General features: G+C 36.0%; 1 protein-coding gene across 8 annotated transcripts in view; it reads right to left on the minus strand.

Annotated features, from left to right (window-relative positions):
- Positions 1 to 23,167, minus strand: part of ULK4 (unc-51 like kinase 4) — a 224,149-nt gene extending 200,982 nt beyond the window's left edge. Inside the window, exons 1-17 of one of the 8 annotated variants that reach the window (XM_048299779.1) lie at positions 22,689 to 22,755; positions 22,068 to 22,323; positions 21,245 to 21,445; positions 19,501 to 19,600; positions 16,639 to 16,778; positions 15,104 to 15,263; positions 13,494 to 13,595; positions 12,588 to 12,671; positions 11,878 to 11,953; positions 11,165 to 11,260; positions 9,268 to 9,392; positions 9,080 to 9,149; positions 6,581 to 6,680; positions 6,040 to 6,144; positions 3,927 to 3,987; positions 1,833 to 2,014; positions 360 to 406 (exon numbers count right to left, since the gene is read on the minus strand). In XM_048299779.1, coding sequence (XP_048155736.1) covers positions 360 to 406; positions 1,833 to 2,014; positions 3,927 to 3,987; positions 6,040 to 6,144; positions 6,581 to 6,680; positions 9,080 to 9,149; positions 9,268 to 9,392; positions 11,165 to 11,260; positions 11,878 to 11,953; positions 12,588 to 12,671; positions 13,494 to 13,595; positions 15,104 to 15,263; positions 16,639 to 16,778; positions 19,501 to 19,600; positions 21,245 to 21,382 — 1,586 coding nt within the window. In that variant the 5' untranslated portion in view covers positions 21,383 to 21,445; positions 22,068 to 22,323; positions 22,689 to 22,755. The other 7 variants (XM_048299758.1, XM_048299801.1, XM_048299764.1 and 4 more) reach the window with 7 other exon arrangements.
- Between the last annotated feature and the right edge of the window lie 1,552 nt (positions 23,168 to 24,719).

The following is a 24,719-nucleotide window of genomic DNA, read 5'->3' on the forward strand; positions in this document are numbered from 1 at the left end:
CACATTGAACGATTCCTGACAGGTACTGGAAGAAAAAGCTACCATTAGTTATTTTACTCTATTGTGGTACGGAGTTATTTTATTCAGTGGTTTTAAGTTACTATTTGATATACTAAGTTATATAATATCTAGATAAAATTTTTGAGATTTTCTATAATCTTTGGTGCTGTAGAATAGCAATATATTAATTCAATGCTGAAAAAAATCCATTTCATATCCACCATCATACTGCCAGTCAGATACCACAGCAGTCTGACAAGCTAAAACACTCCTCAAATAACATGTTAACGAATATCTTCAATAGAATTCAGTGACAATTCTGTACTTGAACATATTAATTTAAAATAGTTGTTACTTACATATCCCAGTTGGAGGCTGCACGCAACTGCTGTATCAATATTGGGAACTATAGTTTAAAGAACATAAATAAACATCAGTGCATTTCAATGATCTGATAGTTCCAAATTATAAACAAAAAATCAAAATATCAGCAATTTCATAAAAATTTATTTGGATAACATTTGGTAAGAGTATTATCACAGACAAATACTGTAGATATTGTACAAACACTGATTAAAGAAATAAAAATAAAAAAGCCTGAATGGAAAAATACTAATATTTTCCTTTATTTTTGCCTTAAACTCAACTACTAAACATATATCAGCACATTAGAAATTTTTTTCATTCTGAATAACGCTATTCAGAGGAAAAAGGTCTGATACTTTCACCTACAAGCACAGAGATCATCATATAGTATTATGAAACAAATATTAAATAATTTTGTGAGTCTGTGAATAAAAATAGTTGGCAAGTACTAGAATAATGAATGGTAACATATATAAACAGCCACTTAAAGACCAAACTGCATAATTATTAATTCATTTCTAAAATATTCTGTTAATTGGCAATTCAGTTACAGGATTATTGCTCCCCTTGCTCCAAATTATCCAATGATAATAGAATACACCTTCCAGCAATTCTGTTTCTGGTTTCCACAAGAATGCCATGGCATAAGACCTACCACTGCTTCCAACCTAAATGCACTTCATCCAGTTTTCTGGTAGTGCAATTTTTCCTTTAGTATCTCATATCCAAAAGTAACATGTCAGCTTCTGACTTAGGTAGATTATTACAAATGTAGGAGAGCAAAGTAGTTTACTTTCTATTAAATAAAATGAAAAGTGCTCATCTTAGGATAGCTTCTGTGATACCTTTATATAACGGGGGGAAAAAAGGTCTATTTCTCTTCTGCACATGTAAGACTTGAAGAAATATGTTAAACCACTACAGAGCATACTAGTAAAATTATTTGGTAGAAAATGGTTTTTGATACATGAAACCCCGAAACAGACTCTTCAGAGAGCATGGTCACTCTTTGAAGCCCTGCTTACTGTAAATTTTACTGCCTGTTCCTTGGAAAGCTTGCTGGCTTTTCTTTACAGACATATGACCAAATAAACTTAATTTAACAATTCATACCTGAACTCCTTACAGTATCCTATGACACTTAATGATTTACAAAGACTAATTTTTCATCATACAGTATTTTACACTCTTCATGAAGGTTAGTTTTTACCCCAACATTTTCCCTAATACAACAAAACTAAATGTAAATGTATCTGAAATCTAAGAGAAAGAATTTGTTTCCCTAAGCTCTTTTAAAAAACCTGACATGGAATTTAGTAATTTTTCCTTTTTTTTTTTACTTGATTTAACATCATATTTTTGCCAGTACACTGTTGATTTCTTCAAATATAACTAAAAGCAGCTAATTTTTGATACAATGGCAAATATGTAAACCATGTTGATACTTTCAAAGCTTTATTGTTTACCAGCTGAGAGCTAGTCAGCCTGCTTGCAATCTCCTTGTGGACAGCCAAAGTGCACAGATAGTACAGTAAGTTCAGTTTCGAACGTGCTGCTCCTGTATTCTTTTCACTGGAGTCAAGCAGTGAACACACTCGTTTCAAGAAGTTATTCCAGTCCATGTCTTTCATAGATGACAACTTCTCAACTAACCATAAGAGGAAAACAAATAGTTAAAGATAATGATCTCTGGTGTAGCTTTAACATACTACAAAGTAACATCACCACGAATAAGTAAGTTCCAAAGTTTGAATCTAATTATAATTTTAGTACTTAAAATATTAAAGAAGCATGTTAGAATTCATGTCTGAAGATTATAGAAATCAAAAAGGTAGCAAGAAGAGAAACAAAGGATAAAAATCCAGCAATAAAAGCCTCAAAACATTTTTGAAAGTGCAAACCTGCTAAGTCCTTCATTTAAGGAAACATTTAGTGGGATTATACTTAGGAAAGGTAGCAGCTGTCCTTTATCATTACTAATTCTTAATACGTAAGTGCAGTTTCCTAAAAGTAAAATTTGGGGCAAAATCTAACGAAAGCAGTGAAATCCCCTCACAATAAATAAACTGAAAACATGTATAATCACTCCTATAGGTTGGTATCCACCTAGCCAAGACTTAGCAAATCAGAACATGAATGACTTCAGAAGGAGCACAAAGAAATCAAAGACACTTGGACAATTAACATAGATCCTGTGGTTCAATTCATTGACCACTGAACACGAATTGAGATTTTTTTCAGACTTATCAGTCTCAACAGTTAATTTCAATCTAGCAGCCATACATTCCCTCTGTTTTGGTAGTTATTTATCAATAGCTTATCTGCCATCCTGATACGCTCCAGTATAGAATATTTAAAAGCATGTTTTCTGTCTTTCATGCCAATTTTACACTTAAGTAACACCACCTTCTAATGCAGGCAAATCAACACCAGCAGAGGTGAAAACATGTTTAGCTCTCAGGTATTCAACTAATTTTTCTGTATTATCTTTAATATTACTTCTGAGAAGCATCAAATTCAGTATCTTCAAAACATTCAGAAAGTTGTCCAGAAAAAAGCTACAACTCTGAAAACATTACAACAACAAAAAACACTGTCCCATATTAAATAAATACTGACAACAGTTAAACATATCAGAACATCAGTGTGGTAACTACTTAAATGCAATATGAAATACAATATTTCCCTTAGGCAGTGGAATCTGATCATTTTTGGATGAATCAAATTAAAAACATTTTCGATTACAGTCTTGACTGGGAGATTGAGGGATGTTGTGTTCCTTTCCAACCATAAAATTTCTTCAACAAATTAAGTTTTCAAAACACATACTTTATGGAAAGGTAAACTCTTATGCCTAGGAAGAGGTTCTATGTGAATTCTAGAAGGACTATATCTGTCTGATATCCCTCTTCAAGCACAGTCCAGTATCTCCCTTAAAAAGACTAGAGGAAATATTCCAGGAGAAGAAATGTTGTACTCATGACAATGAGCAGACTCTAGTTTTCAGAAATATTTCTAGACATTGAAAATTAACAACAACAAAAAGAAAAACCCCAAAAAACTTCACATTATCTTTTGGGACATGAGTGACATAACATTTCATGATTAAAGGTGGGACTGGCAAGGCTGCCTAGTATTGTGGCTGATCAACACTGCTCATTTTAAGATCCTGTTGCCACTTGTTCCCATGCATTTGTCAAATTTTAATATATTTGGTTGAATATTTCAGTTTAAATCTCTCAGTTGGAAATAAAGATGCTGGTTTTCCCACACTAAAACATTGATGACTGTCTCATGGCAAAAGTTTTTGAGCACAGGCTTGTAACTGAAGAAGGCAGAAGAGAAAGGAATGTCATTTAACTGTTGATACCTGAAAAGGCTACTCAAAATTGGTCTAGCTAAAAACATTATAAAAACATATACACAACTATAGTTTCAGAAAAAAATAAGAGTTCTGAAACTGTGACCATGTATAATCTACAAGGGGAGGCTACAGTTCTTACAATAGCAAGTTACAGCAGCACATGCAGAACTTGTTAAAACCTTCAGCAGATCCATACCTGAATATGCTGGGATGTGTAAAGTTTTCGAGTCAAATCTAACTGGTACTTGCTTCATTATCTGGAAAAATAAACAAACACATTACAACTAGTTTTAATACATTTCTAGAAAATCTCTAAGTAGGTGAACATGAGAACACAAATGTGCAAAATTTGTACAGGATGGGTGTACATACTACTGCTCATTACTGAGGAATTTTCCATTGTTTTCTGGTATGTATTTCTTCCAAGCAAACATTTGCGATCCAACCCTATGGTTTTTATATAATTATATTGCTAGTATTTCCATTTAAGTGATTTTTTAAATGGGATTACAAAATTACCGGACTTTTTCAGTTTACATTTTTATCTTGCTTGTATGCAGAAAAATACTTGCATTTGGGTTTCAAAAGCTCCTAAAGGAACTATGCAGGTGACAGCTCATGAAAAGTTTTAGCAATTCATTTCCATACAGTAAATACATGTATACACTAGACCATTCCAGAATATAAAAAGTATTATTATCAACAGCTAATCACTCATAAGGTATGGGGATTTTTTCCCTGCAAAACCATCATTTTCTGGTAGATCACGAAATTGGATGACTGCTCAGTAACTGAGCATTTCAGTGTGATTTTCAGTAAATAAAGGATTTTTAAAAAGGCAACTGTGTAATGGAATTTAGCCTTTGACAGATGAAGTCTAAGTGTAAGTAGAGAGCTATTTTCTAAAAAAGGCCCTCAATTCCACAGATCTGCAGAACAGAGGGAAATTTTATAATATAAGCTGACACTTCAGCTTTTAAGATTCTGCCAACATCTAGTAAATCCCTTTCCAGGAGATTAAATTGCAAGCTCTTCAGATTTACCAGGTGTCAGTATCATCCTTTAATCTGAAAAGCAGACTAAAGAGTCATCACCAAGCAGGCAGTGACTCTGATTACATGTCCCTGGAACTTAGTGGGCTATTCTGCATTAATTCTGAGTCCGGCATTGCATGGTAAGGAGATTATTATTACATGAGCACATCAGTATGTGCATCTACCCCTAATCTCATCTCTTATACTTGTAGTAAGAAGAGAAGCAGTGAAGGCCTAAGGCTTTGTGTCAGAGTCCTGAGACACAACTGAGGAATTAACAGTGGTAACATTCAAACACATAATTACCTCTGAAATTCTCCACTAAGAACAATGTCTCTCATCCCAAACACAATAAAAGAGTACTCTTTCATAGTTACTTTATCTAGCTGTGTAAGATTCTTAGTTTTTGAAAGAATTAAACAAACCAAAAGAATTTTTAATACTAAAGCAATACAGCAACTAAAAGCTGTAAGACATTCCTAATGAGTTTAGATGTTCACTTCCAATGAAAAATGTTGCCTTCCCCAAATCTGCAATTTACTGAGTAAAGTTGCTAAGATTGCTTCATTTTTTCTGGCACAGAAACAAAAGGAAGACTAAAGGGGCTTCTATCATTCCTTCTACCAATACATCTGCCTATAAGTGCACATTACATTGCAGAGATCTGATGCTTTTTAGCTTGCTCTTTACTACCAAACAAGTGTCAGCTCCCTGCTCAGGAGACTCATTACAAACTGTTAGCACATTAGAATCTGTATGACAGAAACAGGACGGACATTTCTTGTAACTTCAGGTGTTCTTTTAGAGAGAAAATAAATTCATACTTAATAGAAACATTATCACAGTTGCAGTCTAAAGAGTAACAAAAGTTATTCTGTAGAACTCTTAACTCCCAATCTAGAAGGCTTCATAGATGCCTTTGTCTTGAGTATAACAAACCAAAGTTTTGTGTTCATTTAAGTAACACATATCAAAGCAAGTTACCGGAAAACAAATCTACAAAAGCACTGAACATAGCATTTAGTAGCTTCTATTTCTTGTAAGATATTATTTAATATTATTATTCAATCCCAAAATAACTCATTCCTCCAAATTACCAACACAATAGGGTTATAAAGACTGCCAAAAAATTGCATGAGAGCTTGCCAGATAATTGGGTGGAACTGCTTTAAAATGAGAACTATAAAATACAGGAAAGGAGTTTCACCCTGATCAAAAACTTATCTGCAAAAATAGCCTCAACCACAAGTTCCTGAATCTTTTATTTTGCTTTACCTTTGGATTGTCAATGATTGGTGTCACGATAAGATCAGATTCAGTGTAAATAAGCTCTTTCAATTTTGACTCCATATCCTGCTGACTTGAGCACGTATTTTCAGCCTAGAACAAAAGCCAAGGTTTTTTGAAAAACTGTTTTGTAACAAAAAGACTTAATTCATGTCTATTCACAGAATATTTCATTTCAACATTATACCAAGCAGTCTGGCCATGGAAACATATTCTAACTTGCTTTTTTATTTATGTAATAGCAGATAGGACCAACTAAAAATTATGGTAAGAGAAACATATTAGAAGAAAAAGCATTAGGTCAAAATGTAGACTAAGAAGAAAGAAGATAACATGTCTTTTATGCACTGGGGCAAAAAAGGAGACTGTCTTAATTCCTACATCTGAAGTTTTGCAAATACTTTTTTTCAAACAACTTGCACACTGTTAATTGTGGAAGGATACAAAAGAAAGTTGACTTGCCACAGACTTCAGGCTGATATTCTAACTGTAAGATACCATCATCCCTCAGTATAAACTTTTTACTCACTTTTTTCAAGCATGAATCTCCTTGTGAAGAATTTTTGATTGGGGCAGTAGTACCATCATGTACTTCTACTGCAGAGTTAGTTCTAGGCGTGGGACGAGAACTTCAGCAAAAGAAAGAAAAAAATAATTAAAACCCTATAAAGATTACAGATTAAGTTTCATTGCAAACTACTTTTTTTGTTGCTCTTTTGAAACTTTCATGCCATACAGCAAATTTTCAAAGCTGACAAACATAAATTACACTATGCCTGATCCATCAACTAAACACAAATCTTCTGTCTTTAAACGTGTTCTGACAAGGTTAGGATTTGTTTGCCAGTTAGAAATGGGAAGACGGTAGTTTGTTGTAATTGTTAAATAAATATAATTTGATTATTTTCTCAGCCATAATGACACTGCAAACTGGATGCTAAACCATTATTATCTTAACTCCTAATACCAAAAAACATACAAAGCAAATTAATGTGACAAAAATTGCAATTTATTTTATCTTATTCTCTTCTGACTGCCAAGTCTTAGCTAAGTAACGAGAATTAAAACTCCTAATTTTTATGTATCATTGTGAACTGGGTTTAGCTTTTACTTTTTCTTTTTAAAATCCTGTCTGCTAATTAGAAAATGAAGAAGGAGAGATCAGAATACTGCCAAGTTGCAACTGTCATAAAGCTGCTAGTGAACTTGGAGTTTTAGTACACACCAGTTTAAATTAAAGCATTTAAAATGAACTTCAGAATTATTGTAATTGGCAGGCCAGGAAACTTGTTAAATCAAGAACTTCAAATGAACGCGTTTCCTTGATTAGCAGAAAGTAATAAACACATTTAGTTTAGCAAATCAGATTTCTATAATAGAAAAAACCACTAAATTAAAAATACAAACACCAAACAAAAGACACTCAGAAAATCGGTGATCAAATGACTAACATAACTGTTCTCATGTTCCATCTATTTTCAATAGAAATTTAAATTTAAAGGGTACAATGAAAGAATGCCAAAATATTACCTACATAAAAATACATTAAATATCCTAATTCTTATGGTAAAAAAAGTGTATCAGGATCTGCTTGGAATTTTAGTTCCTAAACAAAAAAAATCCTATGATTTCTAGCTAGGAGGCTGGACAAATGATTGTAAGCTGACATTTGCTTCAAAACATGTAGATTTGTTAAATTTTTTTTTTAATTAATTCAACGGATTTGCTTTCATATATGTTTGAGATACAGAAAATAATACTTATTTTTTAGTTGTCAGATGGTTTCTCAGTTTAAAACAAGACAAGAGATTATTGAATTAAACTAGTTAAAATGAATGAGATCTATTCCATTTGCACAAGTAGAAGCCACTGTTGTTAAAAGCTGATTAACCCCCTAGCTAAGTAAGTTCTGGTGCCAAGTGCTAGGTCAGCAAATTACTTTCACTTCAGTGTTTTAATACTTTACTAGAAATCACATACACTGCTTTCAGAAGTTACATCACTGAAGAGAATTTCAGAACAGGTTTTTTTTAACTGTTTGCATTACATTTCAAATTTTGTGTTTAAATTAATGTACTTATAAAAAATTATGTTGCTAAAAAAACACTATTAGGGTTACATGTTATATGGCTTTTAATATCATTGTAGCCTTTCTTTTCAGCAGATTGCTACAGCAAATGCTACTTGAAATTACTAATAATATGTGTCTAGCTGTGATGATAAAAGTTGTGAGATGAGAAGTACTACTTTATTAAAACTAACTGAAATAACTTTTGTACACAGTATGATGTACAAAAGCCCTATTTCAGGTTATGCAAGAAGCTTAGAAAAGTATTTTCAAATGGGAATATTTCTTCTTGATGTTGATAGGAAAAGTATTTCACTAGACAATCTTGGTTTGTAAGGTAGTACAAACAAATCACTGTTAAACCAATCGCTATTTTTTAATTTAACACCCATGTAGTACTTAATAGACTGTCACCAATAGCTTGTGATGAAAAGCTGCAGGCAGAATTTATTAACAGATCATATGCTGAATGCTTATTCTTATGTATTTTAAACAATCATGCTTCAAGCCTATTTTATATATATATGAAGTAACTAAGTAAGAAAGATCTAAATAAATTTTTCTGTTTAGACAGAGTTAAGTAATCAAAAGTTTACTGTCAAAAGTAAGAGTAATAAAGTCATATAATCTTTAACTACACACACGACTTTCATGGCTCTCTTTCATGGTGGAGGAAAGCATGCTATCAGAAGTTTAAAATATGCAGTCATCACAATTAGAGAAAGCCTTACAAGGTTCCTTTAATAGATTGATAAGAACTTATCAAAACTAAGTGAATAACTTAATGCAGTTTTGGGTTCTCAGAGTTCCCAAATGTATTTTGTTATTTATTAACTGGTAATAGAAAATTCAGAAGGAGACACAGACACAGTGTTATAGTCATAATAATAAAATGTTTGAAGAGACAGTGGGGAAAAAAACCAACACCAAACCTACAGGATTTCAAGGCACTTTTCATACCTGAGAAGAAACATGGATTCATTTGATTCACCATCAACTACACTTCTGGGGCGCAAGTCAGTCTGAGTTTCTACCGAAAAGAGAACATGAACTTGCATTCAGATGTTAAAATCAAATAAAACATAGGGAATAAGCATGTTGGTAGGATTGATAAAATAACTAAAAAATAACATAATGAGCAATATTACCTATTTTGAAAGAATTGCTTGGTGGTTTAAGACCTGCTCTTGAGGATGACAAGTTATCTAGATTTTTTTGAGCATCCACTGACTCTTTGGCACTCCAAGAAACCGATGACTCCGTGTCTTCCCTGCTGTTTAATAAATTATATTAATTACAGATTAAAAAAAAAAAAAGATATCATATCCATTATCTGTTGCAATTGTTAGCATACAGCTTAGTTGTCATTCTCTAGAACAATATACTCTTGAAATACGTGTTGCACATACTTTTTATATTGGTAATGGCAATGACAAAAAGTACGTTTACAGCAAAAAACTTGGAGAATATTAAAAATTCTCTCTATCATTAGAACTTAAATGAAAGACATCAGAAAAGTTAAATTATTAACCCATAATACAAGAGATACTAAAGAAATACTAAAAACATTACAGACATTTCATTCTTCACAGTAAAAAGTCACAACAAACCTATCTCCAACAATGAAGTCTATAGCCTAGATTAAAACCACTTTTTTTGTGCGTGTAATGACTTACATGTCACACTTAAATGCAATTTTATTGGTTTTGGTTGTTTGGGATTTTTTTAACATGTCCTTATATTATTGACATGGAACTGGGTCATAAAACCTTCATGAAGGCTCTCCAGGATATCAAATATTAATCCAACCCACACTGTGAAGAAAATAGATACATGGGTCTCACAGTGGGAAAAGACACAGTATTGAGCCTCCTTCACATGTCAAGCCAATGTTTTACATTTGTCATATTTGTCAGTGAGTGCATACATCAGCAGATATTTCACAGGCATTAGAAAAATCTCAAGAGTATGGCCAAATAGCCCAATATTTTGTAGGAGATTAAGATTCCTCTTGTTCTCCAAAAATTCCCTAAAATAAGCTCTAAGACCTAAGTCTTGCTAAAACCTTGAATGAAATCTTAGTTCATGGTATAAACTTTAAATATTAATTTCTTATTGCAGGTCAAAGCAGTAATAAAATTACAAGACAGAGCTGTACCTCAAACTATAATAAACATTATTAAGAAAAATACTGCAGCACTGGTATCTGAAATAGGTATAGAACAACATGAGAGAAAATTTTGAAGTAGATATAACAAAAACCACTCAGCATTCTAAAACTATTTTGACATTAGTTCCCCATGTTGGAATGTGAAATATCTTTCAAATACTTAGAACAACATATCATAAAAAACAATGCTAAATGTCCTAATTCAAAACTAGAAACACAAAAACCAGCAAGGTAACAGGAGTTCAGAAGAAGCCTAGCTTGTTAATACGTAGAAGCCATTTTCACAAAAGCTTTGGGTGTTTCTGCAGTGTATGTAGCAGTGGAGATTATTAAAAATTTAGAAAAAAAACCCCCTAAATTAATGCCTTATGTCATAAGCAAAGAATATGGGTCAGCTGCATTTGCAAGATTATAAGGCTGAACCACAGCTCTAAGATATGCACTGATAGGCTTTGTGATGCTCTAAGCCTAGTGAATAAAAACAAACAAACAAATCACTAAAGATAAAACTGACCCATATTGATAAGATTCTACAAAACCTTTAAAAAAAATTGTAAGTCAGATTCATACAATAATTTTATATAATATATAAACAGATAAATAAAAATGAGAGCATTTAGCTCAGAAGTGAATTTTAACGCATTCTATAGCCAACAGGAAGGAGTCTGTTGAAAGTGAATGGACAGTGCAACACACTAATAGGATAATACAATTCCTAAACATCCCAAACTGCCCACTGATTGATGTAAAAATCGATTAATTAATGAAAATTCTAAAGAAAGGTCAAAAATTATAAAATTTACAGACAAACTTAATAAAATTTTTATCTTTGCTTATATTTATTTAAAAAAATGTCTTCCTTGAACATTCAGTACCTCGAGCTTGTGCCCTGTCTGTCTGCAGAATCACCACCACAATGGCCAAGGGATCCTTTCCAGAATGGATGCTGCAATAGGTCTGTCCAATTCAGCCTTTTGAAAAGCAACAAACAAACTGTAAAAGCAGTGGCTAAGTACAGCTCCACAGACATACCGGACTAGATTTTGAACCCAGTGATACTACAGGGCAATTAATCCTGTCATTTGCTTTTATTTGGACAACAAGTAAGTTTTCTTACAGAACAAACTTTTTGCCTTAAATCAGAATGGAAAATTCACATAACAGGTATGAGAGTAACAATGAATGAAACTGCAGAGTCAATCCCACATGTAAATTATCTGACATAGCCTATAAATTATAGTCTTAAATTTTTTAATAATGTAACTGTATCAGGTATAAGTTAAGGCTAATAAAATACATGTGCCCATTGCTCTGGAAAAGCAAAGCCATCCAATTCTAAACTGCTTCTCATTCTGTTACAAAGTTATCTATTTAGTACCAGGTACAAAAATTAAAAAAAGATGCACTTAATGAAAACATTAATTCTATGTATCTTCATGTAAGAAAAAGCAGTTTGCTCTTTTATACGAGGCATGAATTTTTTTTTTGCATTTTTTGTCATCTAAAAGATACTATACATACAATATCATGGTAATTATTTTCTCCAGAGGTGACAACATAAACAGCAGCCATGGATTAGGCAGTTTACCTTTTATGAGGATCCTTCTGAAGTAACCCATCAAGCAAACTGATGAACTCAGCAGAAGGTTTGTGAATAGCAGAAACTGTAAATAGAAGCACTTCAGATCAGTATTGGACAGCAAAAACAACCATCACCCAATGTAAACCACGCTATTATCTACAGATCATGCTAAAAATCTTTCTTGATAGTAATTTCATCTGAAAAAAAATCTCAGTGTATAAAGAACCTTAAATATACACTCTTTGCACTTTAAAGAATCCTTTAAAAAAACCCCAAACAAATAAACCACTAATGCTTGGTCATCAAACTAATTAAAATTGTTTGCAACTTTAAAAAAAAACCAACTCTCCAATTATCAGACAGCCACCAGGAAGAAATTAAGTGGAGTTAAAATCTGCTTAAATTGAAAAAGAGTGACTAATATATAAGCATCTCTGTGAATAACACTGGTGTCCAGAATGACCAAGATCAAAAATTCCATCCCAGTAGGTAGATTCAGTGTTAACAATTAGAAGTAAATTATATATGTCTCTGTCAAAAGGGAAACAAGCATTCATCACTAACAGGAAATTATCACAGGAAGGCATTGCTAACGTTCACACTTCAGACAACTAACTGATTCCTGCAATCAGCCTCAGAAGAAAAAGGGTAAAACAAAACTTGAACTTTCTAAGTATTACTTTGATGTGACCCATTAAAGAATAACAGAACCCTACCCTCTGGTCCTGGTTGCAAAGGATCTTCAGATAAAATCTTTTCAATTAATTCAGAACGGCTTTCTGAGAAGAATGGTGGTTTTCCTACAAACAAACAGAAGTGTATTTCACAGATTAGGCAAACTCCAAAATGGTTGTAAGGTGATTTATCATGAGCTCATTTTCCTAAGAAAGCATCCAAAGAAATAAACAACCTTGGCCTGAGTACTATTTATCACGTTTTCTTGTCAATTTAAATTCCAAACCTTGGATTAAATTCTTTTATCATGAACAGCAAAAGAAACCATAGACAGAAGACACACCAAAGATGGCTTGATGGAGGTGACCATGATAGCCCTGTATGAATCTGCAGTGAGACAACATGAAAAGGCAGAAATCTCAGTATCTGTGTTACTGTGTTGATTCAACAGATCAGCATTTTGTTTAAGGTTTAAGAAGGCTGCAGTGTAATTCTCTTCTGTGATGAAGCTTCCTTCCAGGTGCAGCTAATGGGTAGTTTATCTGTAGGGAACCAAATTACTCTATCTTTACAATAGTGAAGCAGTTTCCTCTTTCAAAGGTTAAAATACTGCACACAGAGTTTAATACCAAGGAGGTTAAAACATTGCACTGTCAGAAGTCAAGGGCTGCCATAATTTTAAATCATAGTATTTAAACCTTACATGTTGGTTACAACTGTTGTCAATAGGACCACTTAACAGTATTGTTTCACTTGATTATTAGACAAAGACACTTTTTCTTTTTTGTCTTTTAAGCACAGTTAGTATGTTCTTCAAGAAATCTTCAAAACCTGTCTTAAGTTTTTCTATGTCCTAACTTCCCTAGAAAGTCAGTAAGAATTTACTCCAGGACAATAACCTACGTTTCTATTATCACAGATATTAAATATATATACAAACGTACAACCTGAGAACATTTCATAAAGTAAACATCCCAGGGACCACAGATCACTGGCTTTGCAGAAGTTGTCTCCCTTTATTGCTTCAGGAGCTGTGTATAACGGAAAGCCTACAAAATACAGTATGTATAATTAATGCACTTTGGTTATTCATTCAGCATTCATCCTTTTCAACACTTCAAATTTTATCTCCAAACTTCACTGAGTTAGAGATTATCTTCACTCGACATATAAGAAAACTGAATAGCAAAGGTAAGTAGTTTCAAAGGAACTTCTCTCCTATAGTGTAACTGGCTTATGTAGGATTATATATTCTACTTTGTTGTTTATTTCACTTCTATTAACCAAACTGACTTGTGCTGCACTTTTCAAACACCGTGATTAATACAAAGAATGTTCTGACTTGTTTTAACAGCTTTCAGAGCCAAGCAATTTGAGCAGAATGGGAAACCATCCTCATGTGAGTAGAAATAATTATGTTACATCAGATTTGGGATATCTTTTTTTAAAGCTATTCCAAGAAATAAACCCCCATGAATTTATAAAGTTCTGTTACAAAAAACAAGGTAGTTAGCCAAGGAAATCGCTGATCTAAACAGTTATGGCTCTTTTCCCACTAAAGCACTACGAAAACATCACATATCAAATTATAGCAGCTTATTCACAAATCTCTTGTTTGATACAGGAAAAAAATATACAGTTCTTATTTCTACAGTAGTTCCCATCAGTTTTCAAAAATCTCTAAAAAAATTACACAAACTCAGTAAAAGTGTAAATTCCATAGTCCCTTAAAAAGTTTATTTTGGATTCTTTTTTCTTGTTTTTTTTTTTTTTTAAGTGACAAAAGGTCATTACCAAACATATCAAAACAGCTATTCTGAAGAGTAACAGGAAAGAGAATAGATTTGTATTTCTTCCTGAATAAAGACCTGATCTTGGTCTTACTATTTCCAGTGTGAACTTTCAGAAGAAGACAGCAAGGAGAGCTCTCTTTGTTCTCATAAAATATTACCAAGAATTCCATTGTTTCTGATAAAAGTAACTGATACATGAGACATCATTATCTTGGAAATAGAAGTCTCTGAGATGTTTCAAGATAATGACTAATAAAAGATTCAGAACATTAAAAACAAGTTTCTGAATTTTTCTTATTCAATGAAGAAATAACACAGTATTTTCAGTCTACTGCATTTGTATGGATCTGCTTGCTGAAACTGAAACACAGTAACTTGCTCGTACTTTAAAATGAAATTATCATTCTTTAAGGTAGTGAAACAGTTGACCTCAAACTAGAATTAAGTTAGACCATGTACATCAAAAAGGACAATGAAAGTACAGCAGTGCAGACTCCAGCGAAAGAAGCAGTAGTTCTGTGTAGTACTTCCTGAATTTTCTGTACACATTTTACACTAACTTAATGGAATTTAGTTCCAGACCTTACAGAGAGCATCTGCAGCACAGAATTTTAAAAAGTCCACAAATAATTCCACAGCTCAATTTTTTCTGAGACAAAACAGGATTAATTCTAAACCATTTTTCTTTATCATAATGATTGATATTCCAACTTCCATTCTGTCTCTTTGGTGTAAGTTAATTCTGTGTAGTAAAAAGCTCGTACCCTGAACTATATTTGTAAAGCGTCTTTGTGGAGTGCTTTCATTAATATCTTCACCTTCTTCAGCTCCAGCTGAAGCAAAAACTTCTTCCAAGTCTTCACCATCTGCTTTAGCCAAGCAAAAACTACTGAATTTCAAAGTCCCAGACCCTTCCAGTAGAATCTGTAAGAACAAACAAAATCCAGTGTGCTAGTATCATATACTAAAACCGAAAACTGCTGAAATTTCCAACATGAAGTACAAAATAATTTATTATAAAAATAATCACAATTTCAAAATATTTAAGGAATAGAGATGATGCCTATAACCAAAATAATTGAAGTTTTTCTTTGAAGTCAATGCCAATACTTTTGGTTATAAGAAAAAAGTATCCCAATAGAACTCTTAAGAGGTTCAATGTGCACTTTTGTTTACTCATTATTAAATCTAAATAAACAATGATGTTACCAGAGAAAAGAAAGTTGAAGTAGAGTAAAACTGCATAGGAAAATAAAGTCTAGTAAAACCAAACATGGCTTCATTTGAGAAAAAGGAATTTTTAGTTAGCAGAAAATGCCACAGATTTTTTCCAATAATGATGAGAGTTTTCTCTGGCCAGTCAGTGCTTATTCTTCTCAGTTAAAAACTTCATAATCCCAAAAACTTGAAGAAATAGCCCATTCAGCCAGAAGTAGGGGGCGGGGCACAGAAGAAGCCTTAACTTTAGCATTTTACTTTCTGTTTAAAGGAGTATTTTACAGCAACATTCTTCTTTGGAAGACTACTGAGTCGTCTACATCATACTTTATTAATGAATTTCTAATGCTTTTGGGTCCACAAATGACAGGAACTGAGTAGAATTGTGGAACATTTAACCAAAGATTCAGAGGATGGCAACTTGATCACTTATAGATCAAGGACAAAACCAATTACTGTGAAGCAAAAATTTTTTACTATAGTCATAGTCGGGTGACTACATGAATTAAAAACAAACACAGACTTTGGCAAACCTCTACATAAATTACACACACACAAAATGATTTATACACAAAGATTTATATTTTTATTCAGGAATAAGACGGTAATTTCCATGGCATCTGCAAACAATAGAGAAGGTTATCAACAAAGAAACTTTAGTTAACTTTGCTCCCTCATCAGCATTTTCTATGACTGCAAAATATTCTGCACCATGACAGAATAATAATAAATTTATGGGTCCAAGGACAGAGAACTAAAATCCTTCATTAAATGAAGCTAGTACACCAAATCAAAAAGAATAAATCACATCATATCAGATATACACCAAGGAAAGAAATCAATTATATCATAAAATATTCAAGCTACAGACTTGTCTCTGATTGTCTTCACATATATATTATATTGTCTTCACTTATATTATGTTATATATTATCTCATCTTCACTTTATATATTATGAAACTCAACTGACCTCCCAACTGAGGTAAGCCTCTTCCTAACAGTAAAATACAAATAATAAAATAAATGTTGATGGCATGGAAAGTGACATCCAGTCGACATATAGATAATATCCCTCCTTACCTTTCCAGGTGTCAATTCACAATAGATAATTCCATGCTTATGAATATGGTATAAACCAGTAACCAGCTCAACACCAAATTCTCTCACCACATCTTCTGGTAGATGTTCGTCCTGAGCAATGACAGATTCTAGAGAACCACCTGAAATACACATAGTCAACAAGTGCATATAAAGAAGATGTCATACAAGTAATGCCCAATTACATAAACTTCTTCAAAAGATGTCAATCAAAAACCATTCTCAGTGGATATTAAAAATATTTCTCGATATCAAATAGTTACAAAATCCAAGATGTACAAAAAAATTATTTTCAATACTGTGACAAAATCTTAATTTTGTCTGGAAGAAAACTGAGTGCATCACTTCAAAATTACTTCAATATTATTTTACAAAGGAAACAGAAGGGAAAAAAGAAATCCAGAAACTGTGTCACTTCACAGTGTAATAGTACCCCATGCTTTTATTAAAATTCCTTCACCAGATTCCTGCTGCATAAGTTAAAAGAATAAATAATACCAACAGCAGGCTATCAACTTCTGTGAACAATTGCTAAAGCTAAGGGCAGGCAATTTTCCTCTGAATTCAGAGACAACAGAAATAGTAGAACTGTGTTACAGTCTGAGGTCAACAAATGTCGAAAAGATAAATTATTTTGTTGTATTTCACTTCCTAGGTTTCTCACACAAATCCCAGCTTCAGGTACCAGTAAGTCCTAATCATAGCTCTCCGGACTTCTTACCCTAACATGCGACCTTTCTCTGTCCTTTCAAAATCACCACTCTCCTTCTCCATTAAGTTCCAACCAACCCTTCCTTTGTTTCTGATCAGATTACACTTACAAAGCCTTCCAAATAACCCTCCCATATATCCTCTATCCCCTGTATTCTTCACTGGGCTTCACACTCACTCTCTACACTTCTCCCCACTAATTGTTACTGTTTCTGTGTCCATACAAAACCTTCTCTTCTTCCCCCATCACCTACTTCCTCATTTTCCACTGATTCTCAGATATGTAATCAGACTCATCCCATTTGAGTCATTCCCATCCTAAATATTCATGGCACTTAGGCTTCTTCTAATCTCATTTCCCACAAATTCATCGCTCATTCTTTCTCCTCCTTCCTGTTCCAGTCCCCTATTCTGAACTCCACGCTCCCATCTTGCCCAAAATCCGTTTTCTCAGCCCCATTTGGTCCTTTACTAATCCTGCACCAAATCTGTTTGCCTGAGACCAGAGTTTGCATGCCATGAGTTATCTATAGGTCTCCTGGGTTATCTGCTGTTTATAGCCTAGCCAAATCATGCTGATTAAAAAAAAAAACCACAACAAACTAAAAAAACTCCACAAATTTAAGACCCCGAATGAAAGAGGGATTAGGAAAACTTTTCATAGAAAAGGATACTAGATCTTTTATCCCAAATTGGATAGTAGATTTTCCTGAACTTTTTTCCCCTTTGATCAGTCATTTCATTACAGTACTCTTCCAATTATTCAACACTGCTGAATCTTAAAATTATTTTATTTCTAAGCCTTTTTATGCTGGTTAATGAATCAGTTATTCCTTTAAAACCAAGCCCATACTACAGAGCTATAGTAAAGAATTTTTCATCATGTTTAATTACTGTTTCTTACAATGTAATTTAGAGGACTACATATAGAATAATTCCATAACACGGCCAAACACAGAAATAAAAAAAGTAGTGAAACCAGCAACACAGAAGTATTCTGCATTTGATAACAGAAACTATCTTTGAGACAAGTAAGAGAAATCTTCCATATTTCAAAAGCTGTTTACAAGTCTCAACAAAATTAATAAGAAATCCATGTCTTATTCCATGTATAAGTAAGTTAGCTCCAAGACACTCACGCTGCAGCAAACTATAATACTGCAAGGTAAAACACCTGATAATTGTTCAACAATAAAAGGCTGCTGGTCTAATAACCTAAATATGTGCCCCTAAGTTAGACTAAGCAAGCAGACCAAAGCCTCCATATGAGCCATTAACTTCACTTTAAATCACTGAAAGAATGACCTGACTTTTTTTCTCAGAACTTTTAAGTTCTCTTCTTCAGTAATTTTTCAAACAGAATTCTGGATAAATAAAAAGGCTGGGTGTAATACGGATTTTTATTACTAAACAAACTCCAGATACCAAAATTTTAACATGTATCACTTGCATATTGGCTTTCTTTTCTTTCCTTTCCATGTGGAGGAAAGCATGCTATCAGAAGTTTAAAATATGCAGTCATCACAATTAGAGAAAGCCTTACAAGGTTCCTTTAATAGATTGATAAGAACTTATTAAAACTAAGTGAATAACTTAATGCAGTTTTGGGTTCTCAGAGTTCCCAAATTATGGTTTTCACATGTAAGTCAAAATACTTGTACTGAATAGGAAAAAAAATTATATCATTTACTTCAGCTGCTGAATTGCCCTTTGATTAAAAATTAATTTGAACAACATTAAGTCAATAGTTCATTAAAACTTGATTTGTTCCTTGATGTCTCTTAAAAGAGTCCTTAGAAAACTTCTCAAGTAATTTTTACTGAGCTACCCTTTGACTATTCACTATTTGCTTTTATGTTCCCTGACTGGCCATCTCTCTTCAGCTCTTAAAAATCAACAGTATGTAACTCAGCTAACTTTTCAAAGATGCATACAGTGAAGCAGAGAAGCATAATTTCAATTGATTTCTAAAAATGTTCCCAAGAGCAAAACCACTTTTATATATACAAACAGGATTCTCAAGTTAATAATCAAATAATTATGCTTTTTTCAAAGATCTAAGCATTTGTTGTAAAGAAGCTGTAAGAAATCTCTTACATTCCATAAATGTTTACTTTTTTGAGCTTATCTCACCTGTGCATAATTCCACTACAAGCCAGAGATGGTTGCTTGTTTCATACCATTCATAAAATGTCATTATATTCTTATGTGTGAGTCCCTGAGTCAGACGAACCTAGAATGAAGTTTTTAACATAATTAAGTGGGGGAAAGACATAAATAAATATATATATATATATTTAAGGCATGGGAATAAGAAACAATACAATCTACTCTAAATTAGCTACTTGTTCTTTTGCCTTTTCTAGTGCACTAACATTATTCTTCAAATATTTTAGTTTCACATGTATGTTAAGAAAAGACAACTTTCCTCACAGACCCTGCCCAACTCACCTGTTTTTAAAATAGAGAAAAAAAAATTAGGAAGTTCCCTAACTCAAAATTGTAAATATTATTTAACCTTCCTGCACCACTAAAACAACAACAAACTGGAAATCAGAATTTGGAGTCAAACTTGCACTCCTATTTTTTTTTTTAAACAAGAATACAAATGAGAGATAATACAGCAAGAAGAAGTAAAAAAAAACTTTTCCATCATTTTTAATCTTATAAGGCAAGGAAAACCATTCAAGAGACCCTGAAAATACATATTTCTACAATACCTACATGGCCTAATCTCCAGAGAAGCCTCTGTTTCTTGCTAGAATGGTATGTAAGGTATCCCCAATGGATTTGTAAGACTAATACACTTCTAAGAACAAAAAAGTTCCCAAGAAATTATCATTGAAACAATGAGAAGGAATAGGAAACTATCAGGTTCACATGGCAAGGTTTTGGTATCCAGGCAGGGAGGTCTACAGGACTGGCTTCTGTGAGAAGCTGTGAGAAGCCCTCTGTATCTGACAGAGCCAATGCCAGTGAGCTCCAAGACAGACGCACTGCTGGCCAAGGCCCAGCCCATCAGTGATGGATAACATATTTAAGAAGGGGGAAAAGCCCAGCACAACAGCAACTGCAGCAGGGGACAGGAGTGAGAACATGTGACAGAAACAACTCTGCAGACACCAAGGTCAGTGCAGAAGGAGGGGCAGCAGGAGCAGAAATTCCCCTGCAGCCCCTGGGGAAGACCAGTGAGGCAAGGCTGTCCCCCTGCAGCCCATGGAGGTCCATGGCAGAGCAGAGATCCACCTGCAGTCCTTGGAGGACCCCACACCAGAGCAGCTGGAAACCCAAGAGAGGCTGTGACTCTGTGGGAAGTCTGTGCTGGAGCCGGCTCCTGGCAGGACCTGCAGACCCACAGAGAGAGGAGCCCATGCCAGTTTGCTGGCAGGAAATATAACCCTCTGGGAACTTACACTGGAACAGCCTGTTCCTGAGGGACTGCACCCCATGGAAAGTATCTTCACTTGAGGACAAATGGTATTCTTTCATCAAAAATAATTTCTTCTTGCTAAGTAAGAAATCAGTTGTTTACTGGAAGTTACTAATACCACTGGATTTGCACAATTAACAACAAAGTAAAGCAAATTACCCCACGTAACTGTTTTTACAAGTTCACTGACACAGCATAGAAACAGTAAGACTGCAAACATGGGTTTATGCATGCAACCTAAAAACCAATAAAATCACATGAAGAAATAAATACATTAAAATAAGACTGTATTTAAAGCCTAAGAACTTAAAATCTTGAGAAGTTGATCTAAATGTGACAAACTCCATTTAAAGAAGCACATGCTACTTTTCTATAACCTGCACTGCAAGAATTTCATAAGCTGCATTTTTTTCCCAGATTTAGCATGAAAAAACCCACGTTACTTACCCAGTTTGCTACTCCAGCTCTCTTGCATTTATCACTGCAAATAACAGCAATGAAATTAATTGTCCCTTTTCTTCTTCCTTTGTAAACAACTGTCATATTTCCTCTTCCAATCTCCTCATACAAAACGAAGTTCTCCATGCTTTAGGATGCGTCACAGGCAACAGACTGGAAACATGGCATTAGTCTCACAAACAAATAAACCTAAAGAAAGGAGGAAAAAGGGGAAGCCTTCAAATTTAATAGTCATTCATGTATAGCATTTACCCTCCCAATTATCATGAATAGGGATTCTTTACTTCCAGAAAGATTGAATATAATTACAGAAGACCTCCTCTCAGGACATGTGATCAAAATTTTGAACAGGTGAATTTTACACTTCCAAAGCTCTTAATGGATCCAAACAGTAATAAATGGGCTAGTATATACAAATTCTAAAAGGTATATCTGTAGAAATGCAAGAGGCTACAGAGAAAAGAGAAACATCTCTGGTTCTCAAGAGTAATGGCTATGCCTTTATTTCAGTACACAAAGCAATGGAGCACAGAATCATAAAATCATCGAATGGCTTGGGTTGGAACGGACCTTAAAGATCATCTCATTCTAATGCCCCTGCCCTGGGCAGGAACACATTCCACTAGAACACTTTACTCAATGTCCCATTCAACCAGGCCTTGAACACTGCCAGGGATGGGACATCCACAGCTTCTCTGACCCACAAAACAGACTTTCAACAGCTGGATTTTGACATGAAGTACGAAGAGCTCAAATAAAGTGACACAAAAAGTGAAAAGATGAGGAAGGAAGGCCGTCGTGGAAGACTCACAAGCCACCACCTGTAACGAAGCAGGTGTGAAACTCCACAGAAGCACCCAAAGCAGCAGCCTCCAGGCACCGAAGGAAGTGCATTTGCTCTGGGCTGGACACAGGACCAGTACACCAAGGAAACGCAGTTCCCTCTCCTTACGAGGGAACTGATGGCGAACTGAGCAGCCCGTGCACGACCCGCGATCTCTTGCGCTCCCACCTCTGTCGAGGGCGGTCAGGGCTGAGGCGCTACACAGCGGCCCCCAGAGACCCACCTGCGGCAGACGGGAGAAGGGTGAGGGGTCTTCGGAGCGCTCCAGCGGGGGCTTCCAGCCCCGCTCCAGGTCCGCTCCCGCACTCGGACCGAGAGACGGCGGCGGAAGGAGCGAGAAGGCGGTGAGGGGCGGTGAGGGGCGGTGAGGGGCGGGGGGGGGGGGCGGCTCGCGGCGGCTCGCGGCCCCTGGGCGCGCGCTCCGCCAGGTAACGGCCGGGAGCGTGCGCGGGAAAGTGGGAAAGAGTGGGAACGACAGCCGTACCTGTGTGCCGGGACATGGAACCGGCGGGAAAGGGTGGGAACGACAGCCGTACCTGTGTGCCGGGACATGGAACCGGCGGGAAAGGATGGGAACGACAGCCGTACCTGTGTGCCGGGACATGGAACCGGCGGGAAAAGGTGGGAACGACAGCCGTACCTGCGCCGGGGCATGGAACGGGCGGGAAAGGGTGGGAACGACAGCCGTACCTGCGCCGGGGCATGGAACCGGCGTGAAAGAAAGGAAGCTGCACCTGTGTGTGAGGGATGGACGCGGCGGGAAAGGGTGGAGCGACAGTGGTAGTGCGCCGCGGGATGGACCACGCCGCCGCCATCAACCGAAACGGCGGAGCCCCGCCCCCGGCACGGAATCTCCCATGGCCCGGTGGCAGTGTCCGGATGGGACACTGGTCCCTGCGCGCCACAAAATACAGGCAAGCGGGAAAGGCACCAGCTCAGCAGGCAGAGTGACTCCGGGAATTGGAGAGTTTTGCTGTCCTTTATTCCATCTGGAACGCACCGCCAGGTCCAACCAGGCTCCGTCCCCGCGCCGCCCCGCGCGCCACTCGGATGGTCGGCACCCCGCGCCCGTATCCAGGAGACGGGGTCGGACGCCGGAAGCAAAGCGGAGCCCCATTGGGCCAAGCGGCGCCTACGTCAGGGCGGGACCACCGGGCGGCGACCGCGGGGGGGAAGGGAGTTCCCGGATGTTGGTGTGGGCAGCTCCAGGGGCTGGCGCGTCCCTCGGGAAAGGTCCGGGTGCTGCTGGCAGCGTGGGTTGGTGGCATTTGTTCAACCTTCGTAGTCAAAACAGCACGTAGCGTCCTCAGCCATACCATGGCCATCTGCAAACGCCTAATTGAGAAACATTTTTCTTATGACAGAATTTAGTCCTTGAAACAAGCGTTTTCTATGTTTAACAATAACGTGGGGGTTTCACTTGTTTTTTTCATCCTATGGTGATCTGGTTTTCTTTTTCCTTTTTTGCTTGTCTGGTGTTGGTTTTGTAAGGCCCTTGAAAAATCCAAGTATCCTTTTCTCTTGGGCAACTGGAACGGTAGTGACAGGACAAGGGCCTTCAAACTGAAAGACAGTAGATTTGGATTAGATACTAGGGAAAAAAATCTTTGCTATGAGGGTGGTGAGGCACTGGCACAGGTTGCCCAGAGAAGTTGTGGACGTTCCATCCCTGGAATTGTTCAAGGCCAGGTTGGATGGGGCTCTGAGCAACCTGGTCTTGTGAAAGGTTGGGCATGGCAGGGGGTTGGAACTTGATGGTCTTTGGGATCCCTTCCAACTCAAACCATTCTATGATTCTAACAAAACATTTAAAAACATTTGCTCTAGAGCAAGCTGTAAAGAATTCTGGTTTTTCTCATTGTCTCACCTTTATTTTGACCTCCTAACAGATTTGAACCTATTGATCCATTTCAACCAAATTTGATACAAAGAAGTAGAACACGTACAGGAAGGATTCAATGTTTCTTCTAGGCGGCATGATAACAGATGGTCAGGTTTTTTACTCCCACGCTCGAGAAGATTTCAGTATGAATTTAAACCCCTGTAATCCTGAAAAGGGGGAAAAAACCACCCCCCGAACCCCTCTTTATTGTTGACAAAAAACTCAACATGAGCTGGCAGTGCGGGCTTGCATCCCAGAAAGCCAGAGGTATCCTGGACTGCATCAGAAGGAACGTGGCCAGCAGGGTGAGGGATGATGATTCCGTCCCTCTACACTCTGTTCTCATGACACCCTACCTGGAGTGCTGCATCCAGCTCTGGTGCCTCCAAAATAAGAAGGACATGGAACTGTTGGAGGAAGTCCAGAGGAGGCCATGAAGTGATAAGGGGACTGGAGCACCTCCCCTATGAAAACAGGTTGAGAAAACTGAGGCTCTGTCCCATTTTACACTGTAAGTTTTCAGTAATTGCAGAGGTGACTTGTAATTATCCATGAAGCTACAGCTTTGAAGCTGCACAAGTAAGATAATTTTTCCATTTTTTTTAATGTAAATGAGTAGTCAACTGGATATAAATAAACCAAATGCGTAAGTAGACATCACTTTCTTTTAAGAAGCACAAGAAAAGTATGCTTTGAAGAGGGATTTATTTAGATTTTAGAAAAATGTGTATTTTATC

This window comes from Corvus hawaiiensis, chromosome 1 (genome assembly GCF_020740725.1).
Source record: "Corvus hawaiiensis isolate bCorHaw1 chromosome 1, bCorHaw1.pri.cur, whole genome shotgun sequence".
NCBI classification, from domain to species: Eukaryota; Metazoa; Chordata; class Aves; order Passeriformes; family Corvidae; genus Corvus; species Corvus hawaiiensis.